This window comes from Anabrus simplex, chromosome 5 (genome assembly GCF_040414725.1).
Source record: "Anabrus simplex isolate iqAnaSimp1 chromosome 5, ASM4041472v1, whole genome shotgun sequence".
Lineage (NCBI taxonomy): Eukaryota > Metazoa > Arthropoda > Insecta > Orthoptera > Tettigoniidae > Anabrus > Anabrus simplex.
In genome coordinates this window covers 157,556,072-157,576,402 of record NC_090269.1, presented here as the reverse complement: position 1 = coordinate 157,576,402, position 20,331 = coordinate 157,556,072, and the positions used below count along the sequence as shown (strand labels likewise).

Genomic DNA, 20,331 nt, shown 5'->3' with positions numbered 1-20,331 from the left:
CTTCCCCAGTTAACAATTGAGTGACCCTGCTAGATAATTCAGAAATACTTTCAAGCAACGTACTAGCTTCCTTCCTCTGAACGTCATTCAACTTCAGAGACAACAGATCGTTAACTCTATTTGAAAATTGATATAGCCTGGCTTGCACACGCTTAATTTGATTAGGAGAAGGATCATTTTCGTCAAAAAAACTAACTACCGATGCTAGCCCAGTAGTATTCTCGGTGATCGTGGAAAGAGAGTCGTCAATTTCTTTCTCTCCCAAATTGGGGATGGAAATTGGCAAATCAAGGGACTCTCTAAGCTTGTTGGTGTCTATCGCAACCGTGCCTCCAGATTGCACATTTCTGATAGTTAACTCATAGATCAACTCCTCTTTGCGCAAATAGTTAAGATGGAGAAAATCGCGAGGGCCGGGCATGATGACAGAACAATTTTGAAAAACTCAAAAAATTCCAGCAACTGAGAAAATGGTTAGAGTTCGGAACAAAACAATGTTTAGCCGTCAAAAGGGGCTAAAATGAGACCCATTCAACCACGCTCTGTTACCACTTTTTACCGTGTTTTTGCGGTAGTTATGCGTGAAAGAAGGTGCGGGTGTGAACGGGTCTAAAGCTACGAAATTATAGTGCATGTAAAATTAACAAGGTTATATTTTCTTTTCCAAATAACGAAATAACAATCATGGCAGGTACAGAGTAGCAAGGCAATAAAAATACAATTACAATATTTACAGGATTTGGGCTTCGAGCCCCATCCTCACACTTCTTGAGCAATTAGCCTAGTTTTACCCCAAAACACAAGTTTCAACAGAGAGGCAGAAAACCCCATTCATGCCCAGGAGCACTTGCTCCAAAATACACAGAAAGGCCTCCTTGAGGCGCGCAGAAAACAAAATTTTCGGGAAAATAGCAACTTGCTCTCAAAATTCAGGCCTGTCAAAGGCCACACCTAATTCCACCTTCAAGCTGTCCTCCAAGGACATATACACAGGGGTAAAATACCCAACCTACTGAGGTCTATAAAATGAGAAGAAGGTTAATTACATGACCTCTAAAATAACAATTAGAGAGGAGGCGATCTGCACTCCTAATGCATTTGTTTTTAAAACCTAATCTGGCTCTAGGCCACTAATACAAGGGTTAATCCCATACTACAGAGGTGACTTAAGAAGGAAACAATTTACATTACGTTAAAGAAGAATAGGTAGAGAAAAAAAATAAGTTCACCTCAAAACAATATGAGTGGGAGCTCGAGAGGGTTAAGCACTCTCTATCCCAATATGTAGTTTAAAAGATAGAATAGATACAAGTTTCTTTACATTTTAAGGAAGGTTACATAATGGAAAAACTTCGGACCCGCCCCGAGAGTTAAACTGCTGAGCTAGCAAAGAAATAAGTTATTAATCGGCCATTACCTTGTTGTTGACCGCTGCCGACGAAAGAGGCGCTTCCCGCCCCCTGCTATGTACTTTACACACTGAAAGATGGAACAGAAGTGGCGCAGAGACCCAAAAATCAGCAGTTTATATACTCTCGCGGAAAGTTCGAGGCGTTTTAGGGAAGAAAACACCCGCCCACAATCACCTTATTGGGTAGGATACAGCAACATATTCAAGTTGGGGGAAGATACATCAGATTGGTCAGAAATTAATAAAAGAAATTCGGGATTGGCTAAATACAAAACAAGGGGAAAGAGAGGGGTATACAGCCAACTTAAACAATGACTGAAAGAAATTTAACAAAGAACAAACTTATGAATTCAAAATTTCTCCAAAAAAACAGTTCTTTCACTCCGCACTAGGGTGCACTATTGTTGATCTTCAGTAGTGTCCTCTAGAAGAGAAAGTTCACACTTCTTACTACAAGCAAAACAAAAATACGTCGAAAATGACACAGTTCAAAAACTCCAAAATTTCCAGGTAGTGACATCTTCTGAGAAAGTAGAAAATTAATACCGTAGATAAAGTTCAGACTTCCTCCAGCAGAGGAGTTTCAACTGGCGCACATTTTAAATTAGCGGCGTGGAGGTGTACCGCCCGGTACAATTATTATTAATATTATTATTATTATTATTATTATTATTATTATTATTATTATTATTATTATTATTATTATTATTATTATTATTATTATTATTATTATTATTATTATTGTAGGCCTGCAAACAATAGTCATGGCCCATCATAGCCTCTTATTCAATATCGCCGGTGATAGCCCTCCGCACACGTCATCAGTTGAAAAATACGCAACATCACTATATCATGCTTGTCTATAGATTAGTTCTACTCATCTCTAAGTTCCCGTTCGATTCACAGGAGGCTTCAGTTCCCTCCAATCTGCATTGATGAATAAGACATCGCTTATACCTTAGTGTTTACATGACACGAGTGAAAATATCTCAACACAAATAAAACACGGCTCTACACCCTGGTATCACAACTGATAATAACACTGCAATAACACTGGGATATAGCAAGCATCCAGGCCCAAACCTACATTTACAAGATAATTGGAAACAAACCCATACCACTCTAGCTTACATTACAGTTACTACTTACATTTAACGGCAGGGCCACATATGAATCTGATCACTATATTTCATGTTTATAAACAGTTCAACTTATCTTCACCTCCATCTCTGCCGTTAGCTGTACTCTCGGAACCGCTCCATTGGTGTAATTTATTTTATGACAGCAATGCTGTCGGCGGATCTAGGAGTCTGCTGGTCCCATGATGTGGTGCCTTCGGTCACGTCCCTGTAACGTGGTAATGATTGTCAATCTCAATTTCCTTCACTGTCGCTACCCTGGTAAGGATACAATTGACGATATCCGCCATCGAGACATTAGTTCGGTCAAACGATAGCTACCAAATTAAGTAATACTTCCCGGTTCCGATCAAGTCGTTCTCAGCGGTTAGCCGCCATTAGCTGCACGCGGAATGATTGCACAACACGAACTCGTGGTACAACATTTATTAATAGAGTAAATATTGCTCGGGTGAGCTTAAACAAATTGTTAACAAGTCTCCTCTATCACCTTGTTGACCACGGATCTCACTTAGCTACTACGGGCAATGAAGTATAACCCAGCCAGCGAATTGTTGCCGGTGGCGAAAATCGGAACTAATGTGCTCCGCCCAGCCACACGCCTGCGATAGAAGTGCAGTTGTCGCCAGCGAAATCTCATCGCATGTCGTGTGAGTGAATGATTCGTGCTGGGTCGTGCATTGTGCGTTGTAAATTAGTGAAACAGTGTATGTAAGTGAAAACAGTTAATAGACTATATTGTTCGTTGAGCAGTGGAGTAGATGTATTTTAACATATAGTACATAGTACTACTACTACTACTACTACTACTACTACTACTACTACTACTACTAATAATAATAATAATAATAATAATAATAATAATAATGGAAACGCCGAAACAGAAAAAGGGGGGAAATGGACTCATTCCGCGGAGAAAATGATACACAATGTCGTGCAGTTTTGTAAGCCAGAGAAAAAAGAGAAAAAAGTAATTATACCTCTTCAAAAAGCAATTTTAAGGGCGGCACATGTGCTTGGTAAGTCCGAAAAAACCGTAAGAAATATTTTGAAAGACACTGAAAAGGCGGAGCAAACCTGCGGAAAGGTCACAACACCACGAAAAAAAAACGGTCTGAAAGAAAAGTAATTTCTATAGGTGACTTTGATAAATGTCGTTTTCGCAAAAAATTCCTAGAGTATTATGAACAAAAGAAAGAAATTCCAACACTGCGGAAACTGCTTCTATTTGCAAAACATGAACTACAGTTTAAGGGAGGAAAGGAAACTTTCCGGAAAATTGTAAAAGAAATGGGGTTTTATTTCCGGAAGTGTGAAAATAAACGAACTCTCCTCGCAGAAAGGTCAGACATTGTTGCTAGACGTGCAGACTACTTACGAGCTATAAGAAATAACGCGAAGGGTCCAAATAAACCAGTAGTGTACACGGATGAAACGTGGGTTCACACACACTACAGTGTAAAAAAGTGTTGGCAACATGAAGACGTCGCAGGGGTTATGACGAATCACAGTCCAGGTCAAAGAGCTATTGTTGTCCATGCGGGAGTGAAAATGGGTTACATAGAGGGAGCAGATTTAATTTATGACTCAAAATCCAAATCACAAGATAGCTGCAATTATCAGAAATGGGTAGAAGATAAACTTATTCCAAATATTCCACACGAGAGCACAGTTGTTATCGATAACGCGCCCTATCATACTGTGCAAGTCAATAAAGCCCCCACTAATGCATCTCGTAAGGCTGAAATGGTAGACTGGCTTATCAGCATAACACATATTGTGATCCCACTTGGAGACGAGATGAACTTTTGAAACTTATTGTACCGGGCGGTACACCTTCGCTCCGCTAATTCAAACATTGCGCCAGTTGAAACTCCTCTACTGGAGGAAGTCGGAACTTTAACTTCCACTTTAATTCTCTGAGTTCTCAGAAGATGTCTCTACTGTAAATTTTGAAGTGTTCTGAACTATGTCAGTTTCGATGTGTATTTGTTTGCTCTGTAGTAAGAAGTGTGAGCATTCTCTTCTAGATGGCACCTCTTAAGAACTACAATTGTGCACCCTAGTGCGAAGTGAAGGAACCTTTTTTTAAGAAATTTAGTATTTATAAGTTTGTTCTTTATTAAATTTCTTTCAGCCATTGTTTAAGTTGGCAATGTTAATCCTTTCTTTCCGCCAGTTTTGAAATTGGCCAATCGCAAATTTCTGTAATTAATTTTCCACCAATCCTGGTTTTCTTCTCCAGTTTTGACATGTAATCTTTTGGCCGTCCAATAAAAAGCTTGTGGGCGGGTGTTATCATTCATGAAAAGTCTCGAATGTTCCACGAGGGTATATAAACTGCTGATTTTTGGGTCTCCGCGCCACTTCAGTAACATCTCTCATTGTGTAATTATGTAGCAGGGGGCGGGAAGCGCCTCTTTCTTCGGGCAGTAGTTCAACCATCAGGTGATGGCCGTTTTATAACTTATTTTCTTGCTAGCTCAGCAGTTTAACCCTCAGGGCGGGTTCGAAACTTTCCTCATGTAACCTATATTTAAAATGTAAAAGACACTTGGTATAAATTCTGTTTCTTTAACTACAAATTGGGATAGAGAGTGTCTAACCCTCTCGAGCTCCCATTCATTTTGTTTTGAGGTGACTACGTTTTTATAACAGTTTCCCTTCGACTCGTAATGTCATAACATTTTTCAATCGTGTCACCTCCGTAGTATGGGATTAGCCCTTGCATAAGCGGCCTAGTGCCAAATAGGTTTTAAAGAAGTGTATTAGGAGTGCAGTTACGCCTCCTCTCAAGTTGGTATTTTGAGGGCCATGTAATTGTTCTGTTTCTTTATTGAATAGGCCTCAGTAGGTTGGGTATTTTTACCCCTGTTTTCATGTGCTTGGAGGACAGCTTGAAGGTGGAGTTTGGTGTGGCCTTTGATAGGCTTGAACTTTGAGAGCGGGTTGCTCTTTCTTAAATTTGGTTTCTGTGTGCCTCGAGCAGGCTTTACTGAGTAATAGGGAGCAAGTGCTCCTGGGCATGATTGGGGTTTTCTGCCCCTTTGTCAAACCTTGTATTTGGGTAAAGTTGGTCTAATTGCTCAAGAATTGTGTGTCTGGGTCTCGGAGCCCAAATCCTGTAACAACCGTAATTGTACATTCTTGATTTGTTGCTAGGCTACTGAGTACCTGTTATATTTGTTATTTCTTGATCTTGAAAAGAAAATATAACCTTGTTAAATTTTAAATATATTGAGACCTATTCATCCCAGCACCTTCTTCCACCTCTGATGATCCACCAAACCACGGTAACACTTATAACACGTAATAAGCCAAAACCGGCATAAAGAGTGGATACAATGTTAGAACAAAAGGGGTTTCCTGTCTTAATGATCCCTCCATACCATTGTGACCTTAATCCGATTGAACTTATTTGGAATTTGTTAAAACAAAAAATCGCTGCTAATAATGTCTCTAAAGGAACTGACCAACACTTCTTTACGAGAAATCACTCAACAGGACTGGGCAAAAGCTTGCGAAAAAGTACGAACAATTGAGGAAAGTTATTGGTACAGGGATGGGTTAATGGAAGAAGGCATAGAAAATATCATCATAAACAGTGACGATAGTGATGATGAAAATACAATTGAAAATGAGTGTCGTGACAACACTGAACGAAGTGATATGGATACTGATACTGCAAGTGAACCTGGTACAGACAATAGTGAGAATAGTGAGACCGACATGGCTGATGAAGAACCTGGTATCTATCTTTTGTGTGCAGGACCTTCATCGTCTAGTACAATGTAACTTCAAGCAGGTTAGCGGTACTATTCTCATTGTACGACTGTACATGCGTTCCCCCTCTTCCCCTCTCCCGTCCGCGGCAGGCATACCGTGGCGAGCTGATGTAATATATACACAACAGCCGCGCTCCATGTCTAGCGGTAACAATTCCCCGGTGGAGTTATACTAGAGGCATTTGCACTAACGGTTCCTCCTTTTATAGACTGAGTAGAGGGACGCGTCCAACAATACAGTACATCTCTGAGATACAATTGGCTCGCTTTGTGCTTGGACAGCTACCTCTCAACGGATATTTCAAACAAGTTGAAATTAATTAAAGAGGCACAGTTATATCATTTTTATGGCTTAATCTACTTCGAAAAAATCAAAAGGAATTGTCCTATTTTTTGATCGGTGACTTTTATCCGGGATCGAATTCAAATGATTCCAGACCTGGATATTTCGTGTTTCCCGGTAGTTATCAACTTTCAAAACTCTCGCATGCTGTTTACCGACTCTCCCTTCTCCTCGCGTACCCAAGATATCGACGGGGCTTACAACAGTAAACATACGGCATCCTGCCTGGGTTCTTCTGCGGTATCAGCGCCGCGCCCTGCTTGCTACGGGTTCGACACGGATATACACACGGTCACCCAGCGTTCCCAAGTGCGTTCCTCAGCGCTAAATTCAAAAGCTTGCACAGTGTTAAACCAATTTAATTGGACCGTGATTTAATACGGCTCAATATAAGTCTGTTATTTCAGGTGCCTTCATCACATCTGAGGTGAAACCATCCAAGCCTGAGTACTTTCTTTTGTGTTGCTCTTAAGTGCTGTTTCGACTTGTAATTATTTTTAAAGTTTTTTTTTTTTTTGTGAATTTCATTTATTCGATAGGTTGTTGGTAGAAGTTATGAAATGGAAAAAGTTTAGGAACGCCAAGAAACCGTCCGCGTTCGAAGATCAAGGGAATGTACTTTCTAAAGTGAATGAGTTCTAGGAAGAATCAACCCTTCAAATTCACTTAGACTCTAAACAGAATGATGCCATGTTTCTAACTGTGTCTTAGACGTCTTTTGAAACTTAACAGAACTATGAATTTCATAGTCTTCCATCAAGGAAGATTGAAAAAGTAAAAGTTTCGATTAATCTATGCAGTACCGTTCAAATTACTCGAAATGCTTCACACGCAACAGGATCAATGGATGTTTCTGTAGCCTGCTCATTAGAAGTTTCTTGATATCATCGATAGCGAAAGGATGAACGTCATCGTTGTGTGAAGGGTTTTCTCCTGATACTGAAGCGTTGTATGCAATCTGTCAACGAATTCCCATGTTTTTACAATACCTGCTCAAATTCTGTATTATACTAATTTTTCATGCCCAAATTACGAACCCCGTGTTGGTTTCCCGAAATAAATTTATTCCTTCTCATGTTTTCGGAACACACCATTTAGTAGCAGAGCAGTGGTGATTCGAGGACATTGGGAGCCGATTCAGCATTTTTCCACGAGGTCAGTGACCACAGCCAAGGTCATTGACACCATGACATCATGAGAGTGACGTCACATTGTTTTCAAACAAGGCCGCGTGCTTGGCCACGTGCTAGGCCGCGTGCGTTTTGACAGCTGTCAAGATGACGGATGTAATCTTGATGGACCCTAACCTCACTGCTGTCACCTTAACCACGTAGGGGCTAGGAATTTAAAATCCACGTGCTTTTGACAACTTCCATCTTGACAGGTCCTAACCACGTGCAATTGTTGAACAAGTGAACGTCGCTAACCTCACTGCTACTATCTTAACAGGGCCTAACCTCACTGCTGACATCTTAACCACGTGGGGCGCGGAATTTAACATCTACGTGCTTTTAACAGCTGTTAAGATGACAGCTGCAATCTTGGGGGTTTCTAACCACGTGGGCGCGGAATTTTGAATAAGTAAAAGCCGCTAACCTCACTGCTACGATCTTAACAGGGCATCTTAACTACGTGGAGGGCGCGGAATTTAAACAGGTGTCAAGATGACAGCTGCTATCTTAACAGAATCACGTGCACTTGTTTGTCGTGCATTTTGAACAAGCCAACGTCGTTAACCTCACTGCTGCCATCTTAATGACGTAGACGGCACGCAATATAAACAACTGCTATCCGCTATCTGCTATCTTGTTTGGCGCGGATTTTGAGCAAGTGAACGTGGATAACCTCACGGCTGCCTTGACAGGGTCTAACCTCACTGCTGCAATCTTAACCACGTGGGTCACGGATTTTAAACAGCTGACAAGATGACAGCAGCTATCTTGATAGGTCATAACGACGTGCATTTGTTTGGCGCGAATTTGAGCAACCCTAGCCTCACTGGTGTTATCTTGACGAGATTTAGCCACTTGCAGGCGCAGAATTTTTGAAAAAGGGAACGATTTCTTACTTTAACAGGACTTAACCACATGCAAGTGCGGAACGGGTAGCGGGGCCTTACTACGTAGAACCTAGTTTTACGGCAAGATGCCCTTCCAGACACTACGTTAAAGGTCCTAGTTTTCAGGCTAGCTGCCCCTCTAACCTTAGAGAATTAATGTTTTAAGGCTAGACTTCCCTGTTACTCTCTCGGAGGGGGCCTACCCTTCGTAGGCACCTTGCATGGCTGCCTTTCTCAACATCTCCTTTCCCCGGCACTATATTGACGTTACGGAGGTTAGCTCAATCCCTCTTCCTTCCTCCTTTTACAGTTACAGAGGTCAGCACAATCCGTAATCCTCCTCGCAGTTACGGAGGTCGGCTCAATAACCCTTCTCCTCCTCCTTTCAGTGTTATGGACAGATGCTCTTTTCCATGGAAGAAGATTAACTACACCGTCGTTAAGGCTTTTCATCTCCATCCGACGCGTCACCTCCCTCCTGAACCAGATAAAACATGTTGTTACAGAGGACCGGAGATTATGCGCCCTCTACTAAGAACAAAAAATTTTTGTGTTTACAACATAGTCTGTTGTTATTGTTACCGTGTTTTGGTGGATCAGCAGAGGTGAAAGAAGGTGCGGGCTGGAATGGGTCTAACTACAAGGCCGAAAGATTAATTAAAATTTAAATAAAGGTTATATTTTCAATAGACAACAAGGTTTAACAATTTTCAGTAGGTGAAATAACAATGAATATTCAGGTACAATTTTACAAGCGAAAACACAAGTCAAGGGGTCCTTACAAAAACTGGGCTTCGAGCCCCAATTTGACAATCCTTGAGCTCTCAGCTCACAACCACAATTTACCAAAGCGCAGAAAACCCCTAATTACATGGAGCACTTGCTCCCACCTACACATCTCAAGCCTCACTGAGGCACTTTTCAAAATACCAGAAAGAGCTGACCCGCTCTCAATCGTAAAAGCCTATTAAAGGCAATAACAGATTATTACACTTAACTGCCATCAAGGCACAACTTATAATGGAACAGGGGTACCTCGTACCCAATCTACTGGGCCTTCGCAGGAAGGAAAAGTAAAACGGGTTAAGTTAATGGCCCAAAATACAAATCAGAATGGAGGCGAGTTCTTGCACTCCTACATCAAAGCTTGTTAAAACTTAAGGGGCACTAGGCCGATTACAAGGGGCTATTCCCGCACTATGGAGGTGACTCGTATAAGAAAAATAATTTAACACATTATGAAAACGTAGTCACCTCAAATCCAAATTGAAGGGGAGCTCGAGAGGGTAAAGCACTCTCTATACCCTAATTACAGTTAAAGTAATAAGAAAATGTTTACATAAGCCGGCACTAAGTTACATTTTTAAACAGGTAGGATACTTTGAAAAGGTTTCGAACCTTCCCCGTGGTTTAAACTGCTGACCAAGAAAGAAATAAAGATGTTAAAAGGCCATTACCTTTGCTGAAGAGCTGCTGCTCGAAGGAAGAGGCGCAACGCGCCCCCTGCTATACTTCCATACACTAGATAGCTAGATGTTGTTGAAGTGGCCACGAGTCATGAAAATCAGCAGTTTTTAAACCCTCATGGAAGATTCGAGGCCTTTCATGAATAATTAAGACACACCCACAGGCGTTTATTGGTTGCCCAAAATTTACACATTAAAATTGGAGAAGAAGGACACCATTGGTCCAAAATTAATTAAACAAGTTCGGGATTGGCTAAGTTCAAAACAGGCGGAAAGAAAGGATTAATATTGCCAACCCACCAACGAAAGAACGAAATTTAGTAAAGACAACAACATATGAATACAAAATATCTTCAAGAAAAGTTCCTTCACTTCGCACCAGGGTGCATGATCATAGTTTTTGGTAGAGACATCTGTGAGAGAATGTCCACACTTCTTGATAATTAGTAAACAAAAACAATCCGAGATTAACACAGTGACATCTTCAGATAAACAGTTGAATTAATTCAGTTTTAAAGTTCAGAGGTTCAGCTGTAGAGGAGTACCTTAAGGCGGAAAATTCAAATGTGCGGCGTATAGGTGTGTCAACCGGTACAGTTATCTTACAGTAAAGGTTGGTATAGTAAACATACATTCCCCATCGTGTTTTGAACAGAAAAACTGACCTTGACGCAAGCACTATACTCACCGTGAACAGAAAAAAAATCACGGATTCGAAATTCGTTCAGAACTGGAATAAAAAATCTCTAATACATGATTTCGAACCCTGAAAAGTCATGCAGTTACCGTAAAGAAACATTACGTACATGGAATCGAAACTCACTGATGTGTAGGATAACAGCAGTCTATACATGATAGCAAACGCACTTCATCTTTTAATGTTATACGCACACACAACACTCTCTATTGTAAAACCGAACGTACGCAAAAATACAGACAAGCAAATGCTGTGAGGTAGCCCTTACAAACATACTTCCATCACTACGCGCAAACACACGCAACTTATTTAGCAATTACATTTTGATTACCTGAGATACTTCTATCGAATAGCATTGTATATAGTATAGTATATACTTATGGTGAATGGCGTGGGCGGCGCTGTCCATCTTGATAATACCTACCATTTTCTAACGCAAGACAATAAATAAAAAATAGCATCTTCTGCCTATAGTAAATACAAAGCAAATGCTGCGACTGAATCATCTGTCGATATTCGTTTAGAATTTAGGAACATCTTAAAATATTCCCTGAAATACAATAGCCTAATTGTGTAATGATACTTACCATTTTCTAACGAATATTTTTACATCACAATCCCTGTTCTGGCTGGGAATCGAACATGTTAATACTGATTAATAAGATGGGTTTGAATGCATGATATTTTTAGGGTTCGAAGTCCATGTATAAGAATTTTTTTCTAATGCTGAACAGGGTTCCAATCCATGATTTCTTATTCTCTTTAGGGTGACTCTAGTGTTTACGTCATAAGGTTGATGTTATATTTGCGAAATAAGGAGAGGTAGTTTTATTCCATGTAATCATCATCATCATTTGCCTGCATATCGATTTCTCTTGTTTTAAGATTCCGTGCGCCCTCCTTGTATAATGAAGGTAAGTTTTCTCTGTTCAATCTTTAATGTAAGATAACAACAGGCTATGTTCTAAACAAAAAACTTGTTGCTCTTAGTAGAGGGCACATCATATCCGGTCCTCTGTAAATATATGCTTTATCTTGTTCAGGAGGGAACGTGTCGGATGGAGTTGTAAAACCTTAGCGACTGTGTAGTTTTTGGGCTTCCTCTGATTAACAACATGTTTTATTTTCTTTAGGAAGGGAGGTTACGCGTCGGATTGAGACATAAAGACTTAGCGTAAATCCTCCGATTAACAAAATCTTGTATCTTGTTCAGGAGGGTGGTGACGCGTCGAATGGAGATGAAAGGCCTTAGCGACGGTGCAGTTTTGTATCTCCCAAGGGGAAGGGTATCTGTCCGTAAAAATGTGAGGAGAAAGAGGCGATTGAGATGACCTCCGTAACTGCGAGGAAGATTAAGGATTGTACTGACCTCTGTAACTGAATAAGGAGGACTAGGAGGGATTGAGTTAACTTCCGTAACGTCAATGTAGAGTAGGGGAAGGGAGATGTTGAGAAGGGCAGCCGTGCAGGGGTCTACTAAGGTTAGGACCCCTCCAATATAGTAACAGCGAAGGCTAGCCTTAAAAATTAATTCTCTATGATGGTGTCGTGGGGAAGGGAGGGATGTCGAGAAGGGCAGCTAGGTGTCGTGGGGAAGGGAGGGATGTCGAGAAGGGCAGCTAGCCTTAAAATTATATTCTTCTGTAGTTAGGCCCCTCACTATAACCCGGCAAGTAAGAGATGGTGTCAGGGAAGGGTTATGTCGAGAAGGGCAGCTAGCCTGAAAACCAGATCCTCTAACGCACTGTCGAAAAGGGCATCTTGCCGTAAGAGTAGGTTCCGCGAGGTTAGGCCCCTATAGTTGTTCCGCTTCTGCACGTGGTTACGTCCTGTCAAAATAACAGATCATTCCCTTTTCCAAAAATTCCGCGCCTGCACGTGGCTATGTCGCGTCAAGATAACAGCAGTGAGGTTACGGTTGCTCAAATCCGCGCCAAACTAGTGAACGTATTTAGGGCCTATCTGGTTATAAGCTTTCGTCTTCTCAGCAGTTTAAATTCCGTGGCCCACGTGGTTAATATGCCAGCAGTAAGGTTAGGCCTTGTGAAGATGGCAGCAGTGAGGTTATCCAAGTACACTTGTTCAAAATCCGCGCCAAACAAGCTCGTTATATTTTTCTAGTCATTCAAGTATATAAAAACAGCTGGCGTCTTGACAGCTGTTTAAATTCCATGCCCTCCACGTCGTAAAGTTGGCAGCAGTGAGTTTAGGCCCTATTAAGATGGCAGCAGTGCGGTTAGCGACGTTCACTTGTTCAAAATCCAAGTCTGTCATCTTGACGGCAGTTTAAATTCCACGTATTTAAAATGGCAGCAGTGAGGATAGGCCCAGTTAAGGAGGTAGCAGTGAGGTTAGTGACGTTTACTTGTTCAAAATTCCGCGCCCAAGTGGTTAGAAACCCTCAAGGTAGCAGCTGTCATCTTAACAGCTTTTAAGAGCACTTGGATTTTCCGCGCCCCCACGTGGTTAAGACGACAGCAGTTAGGTTAAGCCCGGTTAAGATAGTAGCAGTGAGGTTAGCAACGTTCAGTTGTTCAAAAAGTGCACGTGCTTAGGACCTGTAAAGATGGCAGCTGTCAAAAGCACGTGGATTTTAAATTCCGCGCCCCTACGTGGTTAAGGTGGCAGCAGTGAAGTTAGGCGCTGTGAAGTTGGCAGCGGTGAGGTTAGCGATGTTTTCTTGTCCGAAAGAGTGAAGTTAGGATCAGTCAAGCTGACAGCTGTCATCTTGACAGCTATTCAAACGCATGTGGCCAAACACATGGCCTTGTTTGTAAACAATGTGACGTCACTCTCATGATGTCATGGGGTCAATGAACTTGGCCAGGGTCAATGACCTCGTGAGAAAATGATGATTCAGCTCCCATTGCACTGGAATAACCACTGCTCTCCTATACCATTTCTCGTTATATTTTTCTAGTCATTCAAGTATATAAATCTGAAAACGTCTAAACAATGCATGGACTCGGAAACCGCTGGGCAAGTTTCCACTATTCTGGTGTCGTCGCGTCAAGTGTCATGTCGCCATTCATATAACAGTCAGTGTACAGTATTTGGTTGTAACACAACCTAATATCACAATAGCATTTCGAGGTCATTAAAGTCTGCGTTTAAAAAAGAAGAATACTGGCGTATTTACAGTACATCTTGCCTGTAATCCAACAATAGACTGTCTGTCCCCTCCCTGAAGTGGTGGAGTGGGCCACCTCTCTCTGATGCTAGCTGGATACAGGAGAAATTTGATGCAGTTGGTGATTGCGCCAGGGAAGAGCTATAGGCCTCTTGGCTCGTGCTTTATTGACTTTGAACGGGATTTACATGAAGTGAACAGCTTGAATACATGAACCTTTGGTGTACAGGATGGGAAGCATTGAAGATATAGAACTGTAGTTTTTGTAGAGTTAGATGTGAAGAAAAGTTAATGAGCGCGCAACAGTCACTAATCCTGTCAATATTTTTGTTTGTACAGGGGTTCACTTCGACACCAGCAGTCCGTCACTTGTCAATGAGATCACTACGGCCATCAAGGTGTACGCGTATGGTGTGGAGGACTTTGTGAACGACCCCCGTAATTCGAACTTGTCCCTCAACACTCAACTCTCCTGTGAAGGTGCGGGCGACACTCGGTGGAAGACTGGTGACAGGTTCTTCCGGTGAGTTTCCATTTACACATTCTGATTGGAAATAGACTTACTTATTATTGTGTGTTAGATATTAGTTTTGTATCAGAAAAAAGCAGTCGCAAGCCTTCTTTGAACAACTCATTCCACAATATGTGTATATTTTAGCGCCTTTGGACATCATTAGGGCCGATGACACTCCCAAGATTTTTAAGTTGTAAACTTTCGTATCATACAATAATCATTATTTGTTGTGGTTCTTCTGTAACTTCTTGCCGTGTACGAGCAGACTCGCTTCGAGGCCACGACAAAGGTTATTTTCTCAGCTAAGAACAATGAACCTCACCAGACTCAAATGCTGCTCTGGATTGCCCTGCTCTGGATTGTCCAAGAAGCCGAGAATTTTCGAAACGTGGGTTCCTTGTTTCCGTACGCAGTTGATGATAACAGTTATTTCTTTGTAGAATACAAGCGTGCTACTCTGTGTTACACACACAGTACCGGTAATGTGAGAATGTGTTTGTTGCATACCAGGTTTAAGTCGAACTAGGGCAATTATTTTTAGTGTTATAAGAAAGAAAACATTAAGGGGAATCAGATATATACATCGTGACTATTCTGAAATCGATGGCAAATCGCCATTTTGAGAATATGTCTGAGACTGGGGGAGAAGTATTCCTAATTATAAATGGCGAACCTACTCGCGTTCCTCGAAAAGCGATTTCATTTAGATAGATGGTAATGGATATAGTGAAATCTGTCACTGTACATGTGTTTCAAAGTGTCGACTGATTTAGATGCAAGATAAGCTTATCTGGACCTTGGACTGTATAACAACCCGTGTAACAGAAGGAGCAAGTTCGAGAATTTGGAGAGTTGTCTGGTCAAACATATTGATAAGACTGTGTCTCTCTGATGAATAACACAACACTAACCTAACTAAGATCAGATGCATTTATCCAAAGTACAACTGGTTCCTAATGACGTAGAAATGTACACGATGGTTGTAGATCGTCAATGCAGTCCTAATTGAGCAGTTACAAAATTATTAGGGCAGAAATGCTACGGTAACATAATGTGACCACGTCTCCTAGTTAGATAATTGTAATATTACCCGAATTTTGTAAAATCTCTATTGCTACAATAATGCTATGTTAAATGCTCAAAGTTAGAGCATTTTTCCTTCTTTTGATAACTGTGGCCTAATATAGAGTAAGCTTTAAGAATATTCTTAGGATCGTATTATGCCAAAGATACACACGACGAGGTAGAGTCATGATGATAGTTCTTTGTATTGACCGACAGACTCCTAAATATGTGTAAGAAATTGTAGCAACCCATATCTGGCTAATACTGTACCATATGTTGAAACTAATAACGTGAATATCATTCCAAAGCGAATGTTCTTTTCCTACATCTCGCTACATCCCTATCACTATCAGGAATCAAGGCATCCTCTAAAATGTTCACAAGGTTATAAAAACAATTAAATGGAAACAAGATACACTAGAAATTTTAAGCAAACCTCTGACCGCTGGGAGTAATGGAGTCCCACTCCCATTTGTCAGGCGAAACAACTTGGCAAATGGAATGGAATTCAATGGGGAGCTATCAGTATTAATGGGGCTTGTGGTATAAAGAAATTAGAACTGGCTGAGTCTGCAAAGAGGATGCATCTGGATGTGCTAAGTGTGATATTCGGGTAATAAAGAATCTTAGGAAGGGAGGGGTAAAACGAAGTGAACAGTATTTATGGTAATTCAGGGGAACTCGTAATACAGTAGATCCCAGGGAATGACTGTACAGTTGGAGGGAATATTTTGAAAATCATCTCAATGTAAAGAATTCTTCCTGGTGGTGTCTTGAACAACCAAGCTCATGGGGAGGAGGAATACGATGTTGGTGAAATTACGCTTGAAGAAGTGGAAAGGATGGTAAATAAACTCCATTGTCATAAAGCAGTAGGAATAGATGAAATTGGACCTGAAATGGTGAAGTATATTGGGATGGCAGGGAATAAATGGTTTCATAGAGTAGTAAGATCGGCGTGGAGTGTTGGTAAGGTACTTTCAGATTGCACACAAGGAGCAATTGCACCTATCTATCGGTAACGGAACAGGAAGGATTGCAACAACTGTCGAGTTATCTCATTGATTAGTATACCAATTATTCAGTGGCATCTTGGAAGGAAGGGTGCGATCAGCGGTTAATCGGAAGTTGGATGAAAACCTGTGTGGTTTCAGACCACAGAAGGGCTGTCAGGATCAGATTTTCAGTATGTGCCAGGTAATAGAGAAATATTACGACAGGAATAGACAGGAGTGTTTATGCTTCTTGTATCTAGAGAAAGCATATAACAGGGCACAGAGGAAAAAGATGTTCTCCATACTGGGGCACAATGGGACTAAGGATAGATTATTAAAATCAATCAAAGGCATCTATGTTGACAATTGGGCTTTAGTGAGAATTGATGGTAAAATGAGTTCTTGGTTCAGTATAATTAGACAAGGATGTAATCTTTCTCCTTTGCCGTTTATAGTTTACATGGAAAATCTGCTGAAAGCTATGAAGTGGCAGGAAGGTATTCAGTTAGGTGGTAATGTAGTAAGCAGTGTTGCCTATGCTGACGACTTGGTCTTATTGGCAGATTGTGCCGAAAGCCTGCAGTCTAATATCTTGGACCTTGAAAATAGGTGCAATGAGTAGGGTATGGAGGAAGTCCAACAGAATTGAATGTCAGATTGGTGATACAGAGCAGTAGTGGATCAGTGGGGTTCTAAATCACTGGCGTCAACATTTATTGCTGTGTTGGCGGCTATACATATTCTCTTATAGAGAAAGATGGCGGCCATAGGCGGTTGCACAAGATGACGGCTATACATAAGCTCTTATGGAGAAAGATGCCGACCATGGGCGATTGCACAAGATGGCGGCTATACACAGGCCCTTATAGAGAAAGATGACGGCTATGGTCGATTGCACAAGATGGTGGCTATACGCGGACTCTTATGCTGAAAGAGGACGGCCATGGGCGATTGCATAAGATGGCGTCTATATACGGGCTCTTATAGAGAAAGAGGACGGCCATGAGTGATTGCAGAAGATGGCGGCTATTAATTATTCTCTTATAGAGAAAGATGGCTGCCATGGGCGATTGCACAAGATGACGGCTATACATAGGCTCTTATGGAGAAAGATGCCAGCCATGGGTGATTGCACAAGATGGCGGCTATACACAGGCTCTTATAGAGAAAGATGACGGCCATGGGCGATTGCACGAGATGTCGTTTATACACGGCATCTAATGGAGAAATATGCTAGCTATGGGCAATTGTACAAGATGGCCACTATGCATAGACTCTTATAGAGAAAGATGACGGCCATGGGCGATCGGGCAAGATGGTGGCTATTCATAGGCTCTTAAGGAGAAAGATTTCGGCCATGGGCAATTGTACAATATGGCATCTATACATAGAATCTTATAGAGAAAGGTGACGACTGTCATAGCGGCTGCCCACGTAGGGAAGGGCATCTAGCCGTAAAAGTAAGGTTATGCCCTCCAAGATAGCGGCTGTGATGTTACACATGCTCTCTTATACGTCGGGATGAGCAATTAGCCGTTAAAGTGTAGTTAGGCCCCTCAAGATGACGACTGTAAAGTTAGGCTTGCTCTCTTATGCAATACCGCCAATCGACATTGCACATGTACTATACTATGTGTCAATGACCTCGGGTCAGAACCCGCATAGGTACTCTACTAGACCTCGTGTGCTGACTTAGCAAGAAAATACGCTGACGCCAGTGATTTAGAATCCCCACTGCTCCACTACTCACAGCTGGAACAGGTAGATAATTTTAAGTATTTAGGTATTGTGTTCTCCCAGGGTGGTAATATTAGTAAGTGAGACTGAGTCAAGGTGTCTCATGATCGGTGCGAGAGGGACAGTCCCCAAGAAGACGATAGAACTGATGAAAACCTTTAACATCGGTACGAAGGAGTTCATCGGCTGGGGGCTGAAAGCGCTCAGGGGTTCTCAGACACCACTTATATTCACCAGACTGAGACGTAATTTACTTTCTAAGATTTTTATTTTTGAATCAAATAAAATAAAATGAAAAGTCAATGCAGTGAGCTCGCAGTTGCGATCAACAGTTGTAAAGAGGAATTCAGCTCCCAGACGAAACTATCTTTACATCGGTCTGTTTCAAGAACACCTTTGCTTTACGGGAGTGAAAGCTGGGTGGACTCAGGATTTCTTATTCATGTGTTAGAAGTAACAGACATGTAGGTAGCGAGAATGATTGTTCGTACAAACAGGTGGGAACAATAGCAGCTGTGTACTCGGAATGAGGAGATAAAGGCTACGTTAGTAATGAACTCAATGGATGAAGCTGTACGCATAAACCGGCTTCGGTAGTGGGGTCATGCGAGGCGAATGGAGGAGGATAGGTTAGGGAGGAGAATAATGGACTTTGTTACGGAGGGTAAGAAAAGAAGAGGGAGACCAAGACGACGATTGTTAGACTCAGTTTCTAACGATTTAAAGATAAGAGGTATGGAACTAATGAGACCACAGCACTAGTTGCAAATAGAGGATTGTGGAGATATATAGTAAGTTCACAGAGGCATGCAGACTGAATGCTGAACGGCATGACGGTCTGTAATGATAATGTATACTTATCCCAGGTCTCGGTTGGCACACACATACTTTTTTGTAATCACCTTCACGTTCAAGGCATTCCACACTTAAAAAGAGGCCTTCATTGACGGGTTTCTTCAAGTCTAACACCATTGTTAACTACAATGTAAAGAACACTATTAGAACTCCACACAGAGTTAAGTGGAACAAGGTGATTGGTCTGAGGTCATCAAAATTCACCTCGTCTCCCTATAGTACAACATTCTGTTACAAAGGGATATTTCCGAACTTAATAAATGTAACAGTAATGTAGTACTTCGGGCCGATAACCTTAGATGTTAGGGCCGTTTAAACAATAAGCAACAACAACAAGTAATGTAATAATCTGAGATTTGCCCAGTTGGCTGAAATAAGTTTAAACAAGATGTGGATATAAGGCACATGGCTTAATAAGATTCCCAATGTCACGAGCAATGTTTACAGTGTAATTATAAAATTGAGGATTCAACCGACTTTTGAGTTGTAATATTTAACAACCGATATTTTGTTACCACATGATTATTTCAAAAATCGTTGACGTAATTAGAGACGGGGTAGTCATCATTCGATTTATCTTGTCAACACAATCATTACTAAATTTTTATTATTTCTTATAAACATCCTCCGTTCTAAACTCTGAAATAAATGTAAGTTGGGTGTTCAGTCCGAAGGGTGGTTCGATCTTCTGCAGCTCCGCCAAAAGCTGTCATAAATAGCTTAGGCGTCACTGAAGAGGCGTACTAGGGAAATGAGGAGATTGTCTCCCGTTCCTTTCCTCACCGAGCCAGGAGCTGTTATTACATGCCAAGCCCATTGAAATGCATACACCAGGGTCGGCCAAATGGCTGGCGTGTGATGTAAGAGAGACCGTGTGACGTCGGAGAGCCCATGTGACGTAAGAGCGCAGAAGGTGGGGAGCCGCTGACGTAGAGTGACACGAAGAGACGGCCTCGCTTTGTAGTAAATACGTGAAGTGCCATACATGCTGGTGGCTACGGCTTTTATAGACACTTTTCAAAAAAAGCAGAACAAATCCTTCTTGTTTACAAATTGATCTCTTAGTTCTCTATCACACTGTAGATATAATAACTCTAATTGTAGGTCTAGATCAACGTTATCTGCAACAACTGAA

General features: G+C 41.4%; 1 protein-coding gene across 1 annotated transcript in view; it reads left to right on the top strand.

The window, feature by feature from the left end:
* The window catches only part of Nmdar2 (NMDA receptor 2), an 826,846-nt gene that overhangs the window by 237,653 nt on the left and 568,862 nt on the right, over nucleotides 1-20,331 (top strand). Inside the window, exon 4 of the mRNA XM_067148050.2 lies at nucleotides 14,370-14,553. Within this exon, the coding sequence (XP_067004151.1) occupies nucleotides 14,370-14,553 (184 nt within the window). The remainder of the gene's footprint in view (nucleotides 1-14,369; nucleotides 14,554-20,331) is intronic.